Source organism: Argiope bruennichi, chromosome 5 (assembly GCF_947563725.1).
Source record: "Argiope bruennichi chromosome 5, qqArgBrue1.1, whole genome shotgun sequence".
NCBI classification, from domain to species: domain Eukaryota; kingdom Metazoa; phylum Arthropoda; class Arachnida; order Araneae; family Araneidae; genus Argiope; species Argiope bruennichi.
The window spans coordinates 126,874,875-126,895,626 of NC_079155.1; the positions used below are offsets into that span (position 1 = coordinate 126,874,875).

The 20,752-nt window shown below is 33.9% G+C and overlaps 1 protein-coding gene across 4 annotated transcripts in view; it reads right to left on the bottom strand.

The window, feature by feature from the left end:
* Positions 1–20,752, bottom strand: part of LOC129968465 (protein unc-93 homolog A-like) — an 82,197-nt gene that overhangs the window by 49,877 nt on the left and 11,568 nt on the right. The window contains exon 1 of one of the 4 annotated variants that reach the window (XM_056082369.1): positions 13,007–14,405. The exons of 1 other annotated variant lie outside the window; for it this stretch is intronic. In XM_056082369.1, coding sequence (XP_055938344.1) covers positions 13,007–13,954 — 948 coding nt within the window. In that variant the 5' untranslated portion in view covers positions 13,955–14,405. Of the gene's footprint in view, positions 1–3,059; positions 4,253–10,062; positions 11,214–13,006; positions 14,406–20,752 lie in introns of those variants that run through there. 2 more of the 4 variants (XM_056082368.1, XM_056082367.1) reach the window with 2 other exon arrangements.

Genomic DNA, 20,752 nt, shown 5'->3' on the forward strand with positions numbered 1-20,752 from the left:
ACTTATCAAAATCAATCCAACTCATAATCCGTGATACCGCTCTCTCAGAATCGATGAATAAGTACATATCCGTAACAATGCGCCAACTAAGTGAAATTCAAGATCGAGACAGATGTAAAAAAAAGAAATTGTAATGTGGCGTTTTTTCAAATTTATTTTTTTATTTGAAGACTATGAGGCGTGGCCTCCTGTTCACTTTCGCTCAGCAACCTTGATGCTATCCTCGAATCATGCATGTCCTCAGGTTTGTGGGAGTTTCCTGGAGGACTGATACACACCCTCCAGACAACAATAATAAATGGAAACAAACTGTTTTAAAAATGTCATGAACAAAAAGTTCAATTCCAAATTTAAAAAAAAGATAAATTAGAAATTAGTAGATAAAATCTCGTCATAATTTTAACGTTCTTCGATAGATATGAAGAATTAAAATATAATATTATTAAATTTTAGTTTAAATAAAAATTTTCTTTATACCGTTAAAAGATAATTCCTAATATATTTATCATGTGAAAATATTGCACTTTGATCATTCATTATCAGACTTTGTCAAAACTCTGACCTTGTGATTTATTGATGGTCATGACGAAAAGTAGTCTCACTGGAAATGACAACCTTTTCAATATAAATGCTATATTTGCTTCGTTTTTTGAATCATTAGTAATACATGATATATGAACAATTGTGCCTTCATTGTGGTCAATCAACACCTCAACATGCAAAATGTAGCGCTCAGTTTTTTGACCACAAACCGAGAACCATCGCTTTAAACCTCATTATTATTTAATAAACAATGCAGGGTTAACAAGTATATTGTTCAGGTGCTCAAGCGATTGCTAGCCGAGAGACGAAAAATTTGCTTACTCGAAAAAGGTAAACAAATCGAAAAGCTATTCATTAGTATCGCCACAAACGGTGTGTCTAAAAGTAGAATGAACAAATAATATCACTTTAAACTGATTTGGTGTTAATTCCCTTTTTACTTTTACTTTTTTCTTCTGTCACCATTTCATCATCAAGTGGAATATAAATATTTACTATGAAGTAACAATAATTTTCCTTAAATATGTCAAACAATACTGGTAAAATAAACCCCAAATGTCATGGATCAGGTGACTCGCGACCTACTAATCACAAAGCGAATAAAAACACACTGTTTACATGAAAAAATTATATAATAGAAAGATAATGTAAGTTATAAATTTTCAGAGGAAAAATATGGGCCTGATAATCATGCCATTGAGAAAACATGATAATCACTTCTCCTGTCGCTTGACAAAGAGTACCAAATATACAAACAAATAATATTTCAATTGTGCGATAGGACATACAGATTTATACCTTATGGATATCACAAGTTATCGAGCATGACATCAAAACTCGTGTTTTTGTTTAACAAAGGATATTTCTCTGATACGCAATGATATCACGAATTTTGAAAGTAAAATTTAACAGCTGTTTTTAAAAAATAACTATAAAATTATATAAATTTACTGTCATCCACAATTATTTGATGTAAAAGAACACGTTTCGTAGAACTGACATTAAAAAGCATACCAATAGCAGCATATATTCTACGAGTGTAATTTCTTAACTGCTCCACAGAAGATATATGAAACAATGGAATTCAACCCCATGTACATATTTCAGTAGAGGAAGAAAGCGCAGGAGCAAGCCAGAATCACATGAGAATGTAAGCCGCGAAATTCAACTTGGATAAATTTACTAAACCCACTTGAAGAATTTTATATAATAATTATTATTTTTATTATTATTATTCCCCAGAACGATTTATACTTCAAGATAAGTTAATTTGATGGCAGAGAGAAAGCTACGAAGAATACAATTCCGCCTAAAAAATCTTGAAATAATTCTATTGCATACTTAGTGTTTTGAGTAATAATATAATCTCAATTTAAATTTTTTAGACCACAAAATCAAAAGTATCTGTTCAGATTATTTTTGACAAACTGTGAAAATTTTTAACCACAAATTACAAACAATGTTTAAAGAGACGGTTTACACTTAGAAGAAATTCATATTGTAATGTAATATATATGATATATTAGCGCATTCCACCCAACTACATCCAATAGTTGATAAAAATGGCATATTTTCAACGATCGAGGTGAAAGGTTCAGGAATCTCTATTCTAATATTAGTATTAAATGTAGTTATTTTGATGCTACACGAGGAATATTTGGAGAAGGAGCTTTTGATTTTAAACCATAATCAGACGACGACCTTTGCTTAGTTTTCCCTTCATTAGCACCACGTCCCGCATGAGGGGACCGGCATATGATCTTCAATATCAGATTTAACGTGTACCACATCCACATATGCGGTGAATCTTTAGTGGAATCGAGTTTCAAACCTGGGAACCAAGCCAAAGAGACTTGGCTATCAATATTTGTGATCTCGTACAATGTGGTATAAAATTTTTGCAGCTATGAAAGTTCTATTAATCATCGTCCTTAAATTTTAAGAAATTTTGAATTTTTTAAAACGTTTGTTAAAGTGTAATTTTTATTATTATTTCAAGAATCCATGTTCTATGCTAGTTTATGGTGAAATCACACTTCCTTTTCCTCAACAGGTCAGTACCGGTTTAACGTATTTCGGAGCCCTCAGAATTATCTTTTCGCAATGTTATGATACTTTTGTATAAGACATTTACATTCATTTTTTATTCCAGTCACGCACAGAATCGTAAAAATACGTTAGTACTATGTTCGGACAAAAAAAATAATAAAAGAAAAAAGCTTAAATTGCATTAAAAATTTAAAGCAAAAAGCCATTTAGACATACATCGATAGAAAAGGTATACGCCCTTGTATAGATGTCCTAATTGTTTCCATATATAAATCTAGATACACAAAGAGACTAAAAGCTCATAATTTTCAAAACATACATTGGGAGTTCAGAACTTTAAAAGCACAAATAGACATAGAGTCCATAATTTTAGAAGAATTATTGTAAAACTATATTTCTTTGTGTTTAGACAACTATGTGTCTCTAGTTTTACAAAGTAACAAAGTCTAAGTAAGATGTAAGCATACCTCGGTGAATTCATTTCCATAGAATGGGCCTTCCATCCCTATGTATACACTCAGAGGAACCAGCAAATATTGGTGAGGTTTCAGCAACTGTTTGAAGGCCGACGCAAATCTCTCTAAAGCTGCTCGGCAGCCACGAGTCTCCTTCAGGTCGTTTTTCAAAGGATCCATGAACACGATCATAATCAGGACAGACAGCAGTCCCATCGCCAGGTAGGCACCCACCAGGACCAGTCTCTGCTTTTCTGTTGGCGGGTCGAGATTCGTATTCGAATCATTATTAGAAGGAAAAAAGTCAGCACCACATTCAGAAGGGGAAGAAATATTCACATCAATTTGATTCTTATTCGTGAGTGCGTAGTAAGCAATCAGATTTCCCCAGATCTGGGTACTTTCTGAAAAAAACATGAACAACCCGAAAAAGGTGGACATGATAAATTCTATATTCTCGGTAATGGTCGATTGAAAACGTGTTGCCATTTCGTCGATGTAAAAAGTTTGGGCAGAGGCGAAGGGTCCGTTTATGAGTCCAAAAGCGACAGAAGCGGTCATCATCACGTCCCACCGGAGGACCATGTTGGATGCGATACTGAAGCAGCAAATGAGCGTGCCCACCACAAGAATGTTTTTGCAGCCAAACTTGTCTATCAAAAGTTTTGGTAGGAACAGCGAAGATATCATTGAAAAGACGTAAATTACGGCCTGAGAGTAATCTCCTAATCCACCAGCGGCATTCATGGTGCTTTGTAGATTTGACAGCGCCCAAAATCCAGTGTATGTAAGTACATAGCATGTATTGAAGATAAACAAATTCCGTAGCGATCTCCAACGCAGTGTTCTAGAATCCATAACTCCATCTTGTTGTATATCGGTTTTTTCATCTTTATTTATGGATGGGTTTTGCCCTAGGCCAACTTCCGCAACATCAGCGAGTAAAACATTAATTCCAGTTCCATCCATTACGAGATCAGGTGAATAAAATGGTTAAATTTTTATATCAAATCCTTTACACGCCTATAAATTTACGCAAATGTTTTGTTGCCACATTCAGAAAATGATTTTGAAAAATAAAATGGCTGAAAAAAAATAAACGAGTTCATTAGCAGAAACTCGCGGTGTCACTAGGCTCAGACGCCATTGTGCTGAACCAACAATGAAGCGGTGAATGACGCCAAAAACCGAGAGGAGAAAATGTGGCCTTGAAATAGCTGGCTTCTCGCGTCGTGCGATGAAAATGAAATAAACGACTGATGCGCTTGCCAACACGCAGTGAAAGGGTTTCCTTCAATCATATCTGATGTAAGCAGGTTATCAAACCATATCAAATACGAGCCTCTCTCTTGATTACAACACGTTTTTGATAAATTGAAAAAAGGGAATGCATGTTTACATCGTTCACTATTTCATCCACATTACAAAAAAATTGGCATTAGGAATAAACATCGCTGATATTTTTGCTGTTTGGCTAAAGTAACTTCGCATCTCCTTTGATACTAATTCATTAAATGAAGAGATATCAGTATATCTTTATCTAACCAGTGTCTATGTATAATTTTAAGAGTACCCGCTAATGTAAATTTAGGATTGAAAAGATGTTTTATTCACATTACCATGTTCGTTTCATCTTGAATCTAATCAATTCAAGTTAATAAAATAAAACAAATTTTTAAATATATATTTTATTAATGTATTTTGCAGTAAAAATTTTCGTTTTTTATTTATTCTCTACTTTTTAATCTTTAATTTATAATCGTTATGATAAATATTTTGATATCTTGAAACAGTTTTTCTCGAATTTAATGCCTCACTTACTGTTTTTAAGCAGAGCGACAAGTATGCAATCAAAATGTTATATTAAATAATGAACTGAAATTAAGTTCTGAGAGTATTGAATAGTGCATCGTCATTAAGAAGCGCACAAGCGTGCGAAATTTCGAAACTGTGGATATGGGTGAAAAATTACAGGCGGCTATATCCTTCGTCTTCAGGTTGGGCATCTTGAACATGATTGGCTGGTCTGGTCATGTGAGTCACTGACGTTACTCATTGCGAAGGAAATATTGTTTTGAACCGATTTTTGATTAATTTTAAATACGACTGTTGTTTGAATTGAAAATATTCTGAATTCTGAGTAATTTTAAAATTGAAAATGAACATTTAAAGTTTAGGTGATTAGTTTTTAGGTAAATTAGATTCAAACAAAAATGCTTAATAACACATTGTTATTTTTAATACAGTTTTTTAAGCATTTATATGCTATTGTTATTTTTAATACAGTTTTTTAAGCATTTATATGCTATTGTTATTTTTAATACAGTTTTTTAAGCATTTATATGCTATGCTATCTTTATGCTATTATTATTATTTTTTATATGCTTTGCTATGCTATTTTTAAGCTATTGTCAATAGTTATTTTTAATACAGTTTCTAAGCATTTTTTTTTTCTTCTCGGGGGGGGGGGGGGTCCTCTCCCTGAACCCCCAGGGTTTTTAAAAATTTTTAATACTTTCTAATTACTGCAAAAATACTATTTTAATACAGAAAAATTTTGACTTACCCATCCACATTCGAGGTAACAAAAAGAAATGCTAGGTTTGATTTTAAGATACGAGATGAAATTTGAAGAAATAAAATTTATATACGATTTGAAGTTTTGAAACTATCCAATTACAGACTAATTTACAATTCAAAAGCGACGGAGCAGATGTCCAATCATAGCGCATAATAAAGGCGAAAGATAATAGGGTTGCCAATCTAGAGAAAACGGTTGCCTTATCTTTCTTAATAAAATAATTTCTTAGAAAATCTTCCATGCCATTTTTTTTTTTCAAATTATTAAGTATGTAAGATGCATTTAGAAAGTCCTACTTAATTTACATAAAATATTTTGCATATATATTTTTATAAAGTTTACATATGTTAATAACAAATCTAATACACGACTATTTCTATAATTTAAAAAAAAGCATTTCATTGGCAATTGATGTAAAAGATGGGCAAAAAATTAACCTCAGTTGTGTAAAGAAATTTCACATCTAACTGGGAATTAAATGTATGCTGTGCATTCAACTAAGTTAAAGTCTTCTTACTTTTGATTTCTTATGATTTTCAAATTGTATTTGCTAATGAAATATTATTTTGAAAGTTATTCAAGGATTTTTGTTATCGCTAAAGTCTAATACAACGACCTTTTATTACAGAATTTTTATCCTATAATACTATATAGAAATTTTGCATTTGTAATCCATAGTTAAATATATATTCCAATTTCAATTTGAATTTTACTGGCACAAAAGCATTTTAATACCAAACAACACGTGCTTTTTAATAGAATGCGTGATTGCACATTAAAAGGGAAATTACGTCATAGGAAAACATAGGGACAATACGTTAGTGAATCACATGACCAGACCAGCCAATCATGTTCAAGATGCCCAACCTGGAGTCGAAGGATATAGCCGCACTTGAAAAATTAGTGCCGAATTCCCTTTTCATAAACAAGAAAGAAATGAAGCTAAATAAAAGTTGCCAAAAAATGTAATTAAAACTGGTTTTAGCTAATTTCAGATTCTCACTGGTCAGTTTATTTTTAAAATTCATTCAACTGTTAACAGAGCTGAATGAAACTCTGTAAGGACCTATTTGCAATGCAATTTTTGGAGGTCTTTTCCCTTCTCAACCTTCCAAAATCAGATATTTTTCGTTGATTATAATTTAATCTCTCATCTTGATCTGATCAAAACAGATTTTTACTTTATAAATATTATGATCAACTAAAACAGTACAAAATGATATAATGGGTGATGTTCAAGAGAACTAACTGGTAACTCGATCAGAAAAAAAAATGAATTTCAAATTAGTTTTAAACAAAATGATAAAAAAATGCCAAATTTTTAAAATCATAATTTACATTTAAAAAAAATCAGTCAGAATTGTAATTTTCAAGCTAGTTAACAAACTGCAAAAAAAAAAAAAAAAAAAAATCACACAGATTAGCACATGAATTTGAAAGTATAATGCTTAGAAACTTTAGCGGTGCTTTAATTATTTCGAGTACATGGTTCTTGTAAATGAAATGTAGGCACTGAATTAAATTATACCAGAAATAGAGCAAATAAATATATGAAAATAAAAAAAAATCTTGAGATAGTTAAAAGTGAGCAAAAAAAAAAAAAAATTATGAAGGGAAAAACAAACGTGCAAACATTTTATTTTTTAAAAAAACCGGGCGAGTTCTATATTTATATTTTCTAACCATGCAGTACTATTACCCGAAATAGCATCACGCTGCATCTCTCTCTATTTATATATTAAGATTTTTGTCTTCATAAAATTGAATGCAACTGTAGTTTTGTTGTTTAGAACTATATAAACAATTTTATATATTTCATGACATTTATCTTAAGCTAAATTCAATGCAATATCAATCGCAGATTATTTTGGTTCAGTTGTCATCGTATAATTATTTTTGTTCCAGTCCATTTTGATAAAATTGCAATTATTAAAAAATATAGATTAGAGAATTTTAAAAAACTGGCCGGAGAGATGAGAAATTTTGTAAAGACGATTTTCTGTTCAATATCAATTTAAGATAGTAAATAATTAAATGCAACATGCATTCAAGAAATTAAATAGTGCGAAACATTTTATCGCAGATTTCTTTTTTAAAAAATGCCCGTCTTGTAAGTAACGCTGCGACGCAACTGACCATCAAATTTGTAATTTGAATATTCTAAATAATTTTGAATGGCATCAAATGATGATTTTTAAGAAGGAAAAAGCAGAGTCAAGAATGCTATAAGTTGCTCTTTACCCTTTTCCACACTCGCTTTAAACAGGAATTATTCATAGACCGTTACACTAACAAATTTACGAACATCATGCATTGTTCATTTACATTGCCATTTCAATACAAAGCCACGGCCGCTGAGGCGGAAGAGAGAGAAACCTTCAGCTTCATCACAACAAGAATTGAACGGATATCCGCCCGCAATTGCAGAAGCAATACATTTCCAAAAGAAGCTTGCGATGATTTTAGAAATAGTGCACAGATAGGCAGGCAAAATAAACGGGGGAACTTCCTCACATTTTCATTAAAAGAATTTAAACAATAAACAGCTGTGGAAAAAAAAACTGGGACTGACCTAAATCAAAACTTTTTCGCATACTTTCTAATAAAGGTGTTATACCTCCCAGACCCGCAAAAAATGGTTGGCCTCGGCAAGGATAGAGAACGCCTTACTGGGCACTAACGTACAATACTTATGAAATATTAACCACTGACACAAACATAGCATTGATCCATGGTGAGTGTTTTGGTGATTAATCCATGGGATGCAGTTAATGACATTCTAAAACTGAATTTTGAATTCGATTTCCTAACAGATTGAAACAAAAAAAAAATCTGACACAGAATTACAATTTTATTCACAAAATCGTACACCATGTTTTATATATTTTAATCATTGCTTTATTGAGTTATTGCATTTAAATGTTCATGTACATACAGACAGACATACGATCAGCCTCTTGAGAAATTTCGCTCAAAATTCGGTAAGTGTCTGCACTATGGAAGTTAAATCTGTGTACCGAATTTTATCCATATCGCTCTCTTCGTTTTGTCGTTATCGTGTAAATTTATAGTTTAACTGCCGGACGGACAGATTTCTTCTAAATATATTCTGCTGAAAATTTGATAGAAGTTTACACATTTGGTGTAAAGACCGACCAAATTTCATCCATCGTTTTTCAAGTCATATTTATCAGAGGCAGACATAGACAGACATTTTCCAAAGATGTGCTTTTCGAACTCAGAGAGGTTTAAAAAGTGGAGATTCGTCAACATTTCGAGTTTGATTTTTTTTAAACTATTACAAAGCTTTGTCTATAATTCGTATGCCTGAAAGTAAAAAAAAAAGTTTAAAGAGATCCTATCTTCTCCAGGAAATATGTTTCAAATTTCGGTCGCCTTTTTTTTATGGTTACTTACTCGCATACGTAGTGTTTTTCCCAAGTATAAAAATCATCAAAAAATTCAAATTCGAGATTTTGACGAACCTCCACGTTTTACACCTCTCTTATTCAAAAAACACATTTTTGGAAAATGTCCGTCTGTCTGTCTGTCTGTGACAAACATAACTCAAAAATGCTTTGAGCTAGACGGTCGAATTTTGGTATATGGTCTTTACAATAAATTTGCAGATTTCTATCAAAGTGTGTGCAAAATCTGTTCAGAAGAGGTCCGTCAGTCTGCTTGTTCGAATATAAGTTAACACGATAACTACGAATCGAAAACAGTTAATTAGATAAGATTTGGTTTTAAATTTTGCTTTCAGTCGCTTGCGAAAAATCAATCTAAAATACAAATTCGATTTTAGGCTATTATTGACTGCATGCCAGGGATGAATCGCCAAAAAAAGGCAGCCAGGATGACGCATTGATTCAGCAAAAATGCTAAATTCACGCCACAAATTAATATTTCGTAACTATTGTACCTCAGTGCCATGAAAAACGAAGTTCTCTGGCATGACAAGTTTATTTAGAGAATAAATAAGAAAGTTTTAGAGACACCATTCTCGTTGGGGTTTTTTTTTAATTTAATATACTCTTGCTTATACAAGCGGCAGAATTTCACGGAAAAATATATTTAATGTCGTCGCAAAGTGTAAATATATAAATCCAATAACTAAAACGATGAAAAGTATTTATAAAAATATTTTCAAACAACTACTTAAGACGAAGAAACAACGGTACGGGAACAGAATTGCATTAGTGAAACGCTACTGTTTTGAATTTTAAAGATATCTGAAAACGATTTTTCTGTGATAATATTTGCTTTGAAGTTACTGAGGAGAAATGTTATCGTTCGATTATGTTTCGAACCAATTCTGTGTCTCGCGCATCATATCACGCAATTTACAAATAGTATCTAAACCATAAACATTATCTTGTTAATAATTTTCACAAAATATGCAAATATTAAATTTGAAAATAAATATTAACAAACCTGTGTGACTTCGTTACTGTAAAAGGGACCTTCCATTCCAATGTATATACTGAGCGGAACCATTAAAAATTGCTGAGGGTTTCGCAGTTGCTTGAAAGCCGCGATGAATCTTTCCAAAACTGTTCTCCAGCTGTTTCCTGCCTTCACGTCGTTCTTCAAGGGATCCAAAAAAATGACGAGGATCACGACCGACAAGAAGCTCATTGCCAAGTAGATTCCGACCAAGAGTAGCCTCTGGTGGTCTGTTGGAGGGTCCAGATTTTCATTCAAGTCTGTATCCGAAGGAGAAAACTTCTCACCGCAGACAAAGGAAGTCGAAACATTTCTAGCTGGTGCCTCGCCATTTCTAAGCACATAATACGCTATCACATTTCCCCATATCTGGGTACTTTCAGAAAAGAACATGAGCACTCCAAAGAAGGCAGCCATGATGAATTCCAAGTTTTCATTAAGAGTCGACTGAAACCGTGTTGCCATTTCGTCTATGTAGAAAGTCTGTGAAGAAATGTAAGGTCCATTGACCATTCCAAAGGCGACGGCTGCGGTCATCATAAGATCCCACCTCAAATACATATTGGAACCTATACTAAAACAGCAAATCACGGTGCCAAATACCAGAATGTTTTTGCATCCGAATTTATCTATAAGAACTGTCGGCAAAAACAGCGAAGATATCATGGAGAAGATGTAAATTACTGCCTGAGAATAGTCTCCCAATCCTCCGGCAGCATTCATGGTGCTTTGCAGGTTGGACAGTGCCCAGAAACCAGTGTAGGTGAGGAAATAACATAAACTAAAGACAATCAGATTCTGAAGGGATTTTCTTTGCAGTTTTTTCCGTTCCTTCTTTTCAAATAAATCCTGATATTCAACATTTTTATTGATTGAAAGATTTTGGTTTAAACATATAGCTGAGACATCTGACATCATAACATTCTTTCCTGCTTCACTCATGGTGGAAATTTTAAAATTTAAAGATCGCCAAATATAATTATGAATATGAAGAACTCAGCTTGGGAAAATATACATCAATTCTTCAAGAATTCAAGAATATTGTTTGATTAAAGCGAATTCTGCGAGTTGCCTTTGTAAATGATTCAGCGAGTCATTCGAATATCAAAGAAATATTCAGACATAAATCAAACTTAAATGTGAAAAAAAGTGTTGACCCTGAAGCTTTTATCCTCTTTCGTAATGATGAGATAAAATGAAAGCATTTTTTTTTTCATTGTGGTAAAAATGCATTGAAAGAATTTCATTTGTTCATTTCAGATTAAGAATTTATCAATGCCAGATACGCATTGGTTGATCGTTCAAAAATTCTGAAATCACATTTTTCACCTCACAGAGACAATAGAAGGATTTTTTGATAAATATGCTCCACTGATAAAGTTCTAAATTAAAAATAACCAAATGCAAATCATATACCGCTAAATAAATATAGCTAATAGATAGATGTAGATAAATCCAAAACTACTTAACTAAACTAAATGGCAGATTCTCGGGAAAAACTGATACACTATTACATGTATTACGACATCTTAATAAATATACCAGAAAATATTTCACATTAAATATAAACATTATTATATTGCATTCATATTCAAGTCGAAAAATCTGATAAGTTTAATTATTCTAGAATAATTCCAATAAAAAAAATCATTAAAATCTATCAAAAATGGCGATAATAAATGAAATATTTTTACACGAGAGTTAAAGGTTTCATTTTCACTTTCCTGAAACCAAACTACTCAAAGATAATGATTAGGTAGCCTCAAAAAAAGATTAACGTTACACAAAGTAATCGTTAAAATATTCAAACGTAAAATTTTAAAGGTTCTCCATTATTTTTACAAATCTGTGAACATGACATATCAAACACACAACGATCTACACCAGTGACTCTAAACCTATATTTATTTCTGCAACTCTATTTTACAGTACTCCTTCTTCACCCGGGGACAGGGTGGTCTAGCGGTAAGGCCTTGGCTTTGGACCTGAAGGGTTTCCGGTTCGAAACCCTATTTCATTGCAGAACCCTCGAATAACTGGGCTTGGTGCAAGCCAAATTCGTAGGGCCAAACGTATTCCCGTTGGTATATGTGGAAGCTTGGAGATTGAGGGTCAAAATGGCTGCCAGGCATTAAATCTTGATATTGAGAATCATGTAATGGATCAAAATATACATATTTGTTGAAAAATCAATGATGGATGATTCGAGATGAGGCACTTTCTCCATCTCCACACCCCCAGTTTCTTGTTGAAAAGTGTAAAAATCATTATTTGTAAATTTTTTTCACCAGCGTCTTGTTTTCTTCCATTTGGTATGAAAAACTTATTATTAAAAACTAAATTACATACTTGGAAAGTAGTTATTACATGACAACATTATTTAAATTGTTATATGTTAATCTACATAATACAATAAATATCACTGGTGAGAAGGAGAATACTGCCTTCCTAGATTTAATGTTACTTCTTGTAATATGATGAATTATTACAAATATGTGAAAATTATAGGTTTTAGTATATTAAATGCATGTTTCTAATTACCCCAAAATGAAAATTGCTAAAGATAATACAGAACATTGACATGTTTTTCAGGAGAAAATCCAAAAATGAGAATTGTATATATATATATAAATATATATATATATATATATATAACAAGGTAAAATTATAATAACGTTATAATTTTATTGTTTTACTAGTACTTAATTTTTAATATAAAAAATTCTAATTACAAACCTTTTCGAATGAGCACATACTACTCAAGGAGTAAATATGCGCCAAAGTAAATCAAACGGACTGCCCTTTTGAACGTTTAGAACAAATTTTTGCCTCATGCATGACACATCGCCAACATACAATAAGTGTCCATCCTGTTTTGAACAACATCATGTTAAAAGCAGCCAACTTATAAGCAATCAAAACAATATCTTACCTCTGTAAATTCATTCGAATAAAGTGCACTCTCTATTCCAATGAGTACGGTGATTGGTATTAATAAAAGCTGGTGCGGAGTCTTGTAATGCTTCAGAGAAACGACAAATCGAGCCGCAATAGCTTTACATCCATCTCTTTTGACGTCGTTATTCAAGGGATCCAAGAAGAGCATGAACAAAATCACCGCCAAAAGTCCCATTCCCACAAAGATTCCGATCAGCATGAAACGTTCTTCATCCGTGGGAGGAATAAGGTTCGCATTCGTTAAGTTTGATTCCGCTTCAAAATTAGCACCACATTTCACAGAATGGGAAATATTTCTTGGTATTTTCGTTTCTGGCTTCAACACCAAAGACGACACAGTGTTGCCCCAGACTTGAGTATTTTCCATGAAGAAGGTGTAAAAACCGAAAAAGCATGACATGATGAACTCAACATTTCCAGTCACTGTTCTTTCGAAACGTAAAGCAATCTCATCAATGTAGATAGACAGAGCAGCATTAAAGGGTCCACTTGCTAAACCGAATAGAGCAGAGGCGGCCAGTAAGCTGTCCCATCGCAAGTGGACATTGGCTATTGTGTATGGTAGACACAAGATAGTGCAAGAAATCAAAACTTTTTTGCATCCAAACCTGTCGATCACCATTTCAGGAAGGAAAAGTGAGGACGCCATTGAAAACCCATAAATGACAGCTTGTGAGTCCGGTCCCATTCCAGCCACGGCATTCATGGTGCTTTGAAGATTGGTGAGTGCCCAAAATCCCGTATAGAATAAGCAATAGCAGAAACTGAGGACAAAAAGGTTTTTTAAAATCCTGCCTTGGCTCATAGTTTCCGATCTTGTTGCACAACATGACGAACCCTTGTTAGATTCAAGAGCTTCAACAGAATCGCATCCACCGACGACATCGGATAACTGCCGTTCTCGTGAGATGACAGGATCCATTATAATAGAAGTTCAAAAGCGAAATCGAATGAAGAGTGATGACGCAAGAAACGTATCCTCCAGAAACAGTTTTTAACTGTCAAATCATCGGATTGCCGCATGTATTCTTGCAATAGTATTTCATCAAATGTTTGAGGAGTCTGAATGCGATGAACTATGACGTAACGGATAGATAGATGTTCTTCACAATGCAATTTTCTTACGACAAATTATAAGACTTTCACCTGCATCATGTCTCCGCATTTCCATGACTCAGATCTCTCGTTTTGCTTTTTTAAAAGAATTGAACGAAAATACAGCTGTCATGCATTCAAGCAGAACAATTCAAAAGAGAATGAAAATAAAAAGGCGTAAAAGTTTTGAAGTGGAACTATCGTTCAAGGACTTGCACAAAAAAAGACGAAAAACTAGTGTGCCACTTTTACAATTTCCCGCAAACACTAAATCTGAAATAAATGCAACAATACTCTCCGACGACTACCTGAAATAATATACTGCCGTCCATTATCACTTGTAGAGATGCTGATAAAAAAAAGATTCATGAATACATTTTTCTTTTTGTTTGTATGTTGTGAGAGTATCTAGGGGCAAGGCTGATAGTAGAGTATCTCGAGATGAAAGGAGATTAAAAAATAAAAGATTATACTTAAAATATTATGCATGAGTTCGTAGTTCAGTTCAATCCAGTTTCATTCAGTGGTTCGCCCTGCTCATTGTTTTCAGAACAGAAAATATTATTATAATTAATAATATATCATTATTTTCCATTTTTCTTTGCTATTTCAATTGCAGACATTGCAGTCGAACTGTTCAACTTCCAATTTATGTGACGTCATCTGACAAAAAGTAAATGTGTTCGTTATCTAACACCTCGCCGTGCTTTTCTTATGATTTGCTGCGATTTTATTCTGCAAGCAGAAAATAAAAGAAATGCAATTCAATTTAGAATTAAATTGATGCAGCGCACCTGATATAGACATAAAATTAAACTTCCCGTTTCAAAATGCAAACTTTCAGACATCACAAAAAAAATGACAGAAAAAATTGTAATACTTCATATTTTCAATTTATCTTCATGATGGAACAACTTTAATATATATACATAGGGTGTTCCATAAGTTTCTTTTACTGATACGAATCGAATAAGTAGTAATTGTTGTTTCAGATTAATTGATTGCTTTATGTATGAACCACTGAGATCTATCACCTTTTCTCATCTCTCTCCAGAAACCTTATTATTCTTTCTTCTCAAAAATTTTGGGAATTATTTGCAAAATATTTTTCGAGATGCTTTTTTTTATTCCGCTTATGGATTGGAACAATGTATCATGGAGATACTTTTTTTAATGAAGAGAACAAGTAATTGTCCGATGTAGCCTGGGTGTCTGGAAAGTATGGAGGACGTAGTAGAATAATCAAACTGTAACACCTGTTCTCTTACAACTAATGCAGCATGGAATTTTGCTTTTTTGGTGTAAAACGACGCTTCGTCGATTCGCCAATTCTGACCACGCACATTTTTATACAAATCCAAGTCTCGTCTCCAAATTATTATTTATTTTCCCGAATCAGCCTGAAGTCATAGACTAAGTTATAAAGATATTAGAGTTCAGATAAAAGAAAGAAGTACCACAATAATAATAAAAACAATAATATCAAACATTCTTAAATCGAAAAAGGAGAGAAAAAAAAAGAACTATCCATATGTATTTATTGATTTACATATATGTAATATATTCTATTTATTGAAATTAGTTTAATAGAAATAAAAATATGAATTTTTCACTTAAATATAAATAAATTTTAAAGGCAGCTTTTGTTACTAAGAATATGAAAATTCCCGTAATTATAGCCCTAATTTATACACAGCACTTAAAACGGAAAAAAGAAAAGATGAATACGAGCCGCAAAGCGATTGGGAGAGTGCGGTGCACTGTGGATTCTGGGTATAAATTCTCCACCTCGAGGCAAGAAAACAAAATCGTAACTTTTTAAAATAAACAGAATATTAACCTATAATTAATTTTATGTCTTTCAAAAACTATTGATTTTGCTTAGGGCACTCACTTGTCATAGAGAAGCTCGCTGATGAAGTCAGTGATTTTAAGCCGAGTTTTAGCGTCTTTTGTTTCAGTAGCATCATCTAACGCCAAGAGTAAGTCTCAACTGCTCATGTGTCACGGTCCTTTTAACGGGGCGGACTTCATTCATACATTTCATTCACTCATCCACAGATCGTAATTTTGACCTGAATCAGATAATGATTAAATCTGATCCAGTACCCTCAGTGGTATTGTCTCGACTTGGAAGAATTTGTGCCTACGATAGATTGATGCGTGCACCAGCCACCCTATACACGGAGGGTCTACGGCCGGCGGGGTTTGAACTCACAACCCAAGGGATGCGAATCCAACACCCTAGAAACCAGGCTATCTCGGTCAAAAAGAAACTGTTCTTCATATTATTACAAGTAAGTATTTTTTTTTTAATTATGGCAGATTTTTTGAATTTGATGAGATGCTACAGTCTACTATAAACGAATTATTTTTGTTTATAATTTTTTGTTTATAATTAATTAAATATCATTTTTTCAATTTTTCTAATTTTGGTGAGTCCAGCATAATTTTTCTGAAAGAAATAGGTGTGCTAATTTTTTACCCTTCTTTCGAAAATAATTCAGCATAAAATCTCAAGAAGCTTTAGTTTATAGCAATATTTCAAACTTTGATAAGTACCAACAGGCTTGCAGTAGTGAATACAAAATCTATAAAACTGTGGCGATCCTGCTTCCATCAAAATGACTGTATTCGAAAAACTATTTTCCTAACTGCGCACCGGAAGTACGAAGCAGTTATCTACGATCAAGCGCGCAAGCTGTGCGAATTAAAAAGATAAATTTCCGGTCTTTCAAAAAATCTGTTGTCTGTCGATGTGTTAGCGTTAAAAATTAAATGTTTATTTTTATATAAAAAAAGTCGTCGCTCATTCTTTATGTGTGGATGTAACTTAACTATCCCAATTTGCAACCTTCTCCACTAAAACATCCCACATTTGGTGACTCGAAAAGTGAAAGGATAACTTTCCCAGTTTTCTTTATGCATTAAATGGCGCCATAGCGCATTTCTTCCTAATGGCGGTAAGCGTATCGTTGAATATTGTTTCTATTTTCACAGCCTAAATAATTTCCATCGGAACTTCTGTTATATAATTTGGATTAGCATTTTCATATTATTTACTCTGATTATCAGTATATTATTTGTATTTTCGTATTTCAAAGCAGTTTTGTGAAATTATATTTATAACGTGCCTTTGATTTCTTGAATAAAACATGCCAGGAGATACTCCAAATTCCGCCAACAACGACGCAACAGTTTCTCGTGTTGGCGTCAAACTTCCGCCTTTCTGGAAAGCTAACCCTGCATTATGGTTTGTTCAACTTGAGGCGCAATTCGCCTTGGCGGGAATTACTGCTGACGATACAAAATTTAATCATGTTGTTTCTGCCGTTGATTCTGATATTTTGAATTGTGTAAGCGATATAATATTGAAACCTCCTGATACTGATAAATATCCAACATTAAAAAAACGTTTAATTGAGTTGCATTCTGAAAGTGAAGCTTCGAAAATACGTACGCTGCTACAAGGCCTAGAACTTGGCGACCAACGACCATCTCAGTTATTAGCTCGTATGAAAACATTGGCGGGCGATACTGTTGGCGAGCCACTCTTAAAATCTCTTTGGCTCGGAAGACTGCCAAACAGCACACAAACTATTTTAACTGCTTTGAATGAAGATTTAGCTGGTTTAGCATCAGTTGCAGATAAAATAAATGATTTGGCTGGCCATTCAAACATTAATTCCGTTACTCCTCAATCTTCGAATAATCAAATAGCCCAACTTGAAAAACAAGTCGCCCATTTGACGACTTTAGTTGGCGAGCTTACTACAACAATGCGCCAATCACGCTCTCAAAGCAGAAATAGAAATCGACCTTTTAAAAACAGTCGTAGTTGCTCTCGTGATCGCTTAAAAAAATATAAAGAACCTGCTGATGGCATTTGCTTTTATCATACAAATTTTGGCACAAAAGCAAAAAAATGTAGTTTGCCTTGCTCTTTCAAGAATTCGGGAAACTAAATCGGCGGTCGTCCACTGGCCTTGGCCACGATCGCAAAATTAGTAGAATTATGCTGGCCGATAAAGTTAGTAAATGGAAATTTTTAGTGGATACAGGCGCAGACGTATCTGTTTTACCAAACAATTATGCTCCTAAAGCTGATTCCTCTAATGAATTACTCCTCTTAGCTGCTAATGGCACAAAAATAGCTACTTTTGGTAAAAAACGCCTTACGCTAGACTTAAATTTACGGCGAAATTTTACTTGGTCTTTCATAATTGCAAATGTGAACCAACCAATTATAGGTGTTGATTTTTTAAAACACTATAATCTTTTGGTTGATGTTAAAAGTGGTTGTTTGATTGATGGCATAACTAAATTAACCACTCAAGGCAAATATACAAACACAGATTCATTAACTTCTGGTATATCCATTTTGCTTGGTGATTCAGAATTCTATAACATTTTATCGCAATTCCAAGACCTCACTAATCCCTCTCAACCAACAAAAAGCAAAGTATCAACTAAAATACATCACTTTATTGAAACAACTGGTCAACCAGTATTTTCGAGACCTCGTCGCTTATCTCCCGAGTTGCTAAAAATTGCACGTCAGGAATTTGAATTTTTAATGTCTCAAGGTATTATCCGTCCTTCTAGTAGCCCATGGGCAAGTCCTCTACACATGGTGAAAAAGTCTAATGGAGAATGGAGACCGTGTGGCGACTACCGTCGTTTAAATTCAATTACCGTTCCTGATAGATACCCAGTTCCTCATATTCAAGATTGCACTCAAATGTTTTTCAATAAAACCATTTTCTCCACCCTGGATTTGATCCGAGCTTATCATCAAATTCCTATTAACCCAGCGGACATTCCAAAAACAGCAATCACAACCCCATTTGGTCTTTTTGAATATGTTTATATGCCCTTTGGTTTAAGAAACGCGGGACAAACCTTTCAACGTTATATACATCAAGTTTTGTCAAATTTAGATTTCTGCATTCCTTATTTTGATGACATACTGATTGCATCAAATAATGTAGAACAGCACAAACAACATTTAAAAACAGTATTTGAACGATTATCTCAGCACGGATTGAAACTAAACCCTTCAAAATGCGTCCTTGGGAAGCAATCGGTAAAGTTTCTAGGTTGTCTAATTACATCTGAAGGCGTGAAACCTTTACCGGAAAAAGTTCAAGCCATTTCTGATTTTCCCAAACCTCAAAATATATCTGAGCTAAAGCGTTTCTTGGCCATGCTCAATTTTTACCGTCGATTTTTGCCTCATGCCGCTCAGACTCAAGCTAGCCTACACGAACTTTTAAAAAACTCTAAAAAGAATGATAAGCGACTTGTTCCTTGGACTGACCTCACTACAGAAGCTTTCGAAAAATGCAAATCTGATATTGCAAATGCAGCTACTTTGAACTTCCATTCACCTAACCAGCAATTATCTATCATGGTTGATGCTTCAGACTCAGCCATCGGATCTGTCCTCCATACAACTACGTCTAATGGTCAACAACCTCTAGCATTTTATTCCCGAAAACTTACGCCCTCAGAACGTAAATACAGTACGTATGATAGGGAACTTTTGGCGATATATGCAACTATCAAACATTTTCGACACTTGTTGGAAGGTCAAAATTTCATAATATTTACAGATCATCGACCTCTTACTTTTGCTTTCACCAAAAAATCTGACTCTTCTTCTCCAAGACAACTAAGATACCTTGATTTCATTGCACAATTCAGCACCGACATCAGGCACGTATCGGGCTCAAAAAACGTTGTAGCTGATACCTTATCTCGTATTAATGAAATACAGTTACCAAAAATAGACTTTTCTGCCATGGCGGAAGCACAAGCATCTGATGAAGAACTTCAGACTATTTTGGCAAAGAATGAACTGTCACTTTGTTTAAAACCTCTCTCAACCGACCCCAATTCATCTAAACTTTACTGTGATGTCAAGCAAAACAAAATTAGACCTTACGTCCCAGAAATTTTCCGAAAGAAAGTTTTTCTATCCTTGCACAATATTTCCCACCCAGGTATCCGTGCCACTAAACATTTGATTTCAGAGAGATTCTTTTGGCCGTCCATGCAAAAGGACATTTCAAATTTCACCCGTTCATGTCTAGATTGCCAAAAATCTAAAATAGCTAGACACACCAATAGTCCTCTTAAATCTTTTCAATTACCTGCAGCCAGATTCGATCATGTTCATCTAGATCTCGTAGGACCTCTTCCACCTTCAAACAATTGCGGATACCTACTTACCTGCATAGATCGTTTCACACGATGGCCTGAGGCAATTCCCATTCCTGATATTTCTGCTGAAACTGTTGCGCGTGCATTCATAACTCATTGGATCTCACGCTTCGGTTTGCCTTCAATAATCACGACAGATCAAGGACGACAATTCCAAAGCAACTTGTTTTCTTTGCTCAGCAAACTCTTGGGTGTCCAAAAGATCCGAACGACCCCATACCACCCAAAAAGCAATGGAATAGTCGAGCGATTCCATCGATCTCTTAAACAAAGCCTCCGATGTCATGCATCTACGAAATGGACCGAATCAATTCCTTTGGTTTTGCTCGGACTCCGAACCACATTAAAAGAAGATCTACAGTGCACATCGGCCGAACTAGTTTATGGCTCAACCCTTAAA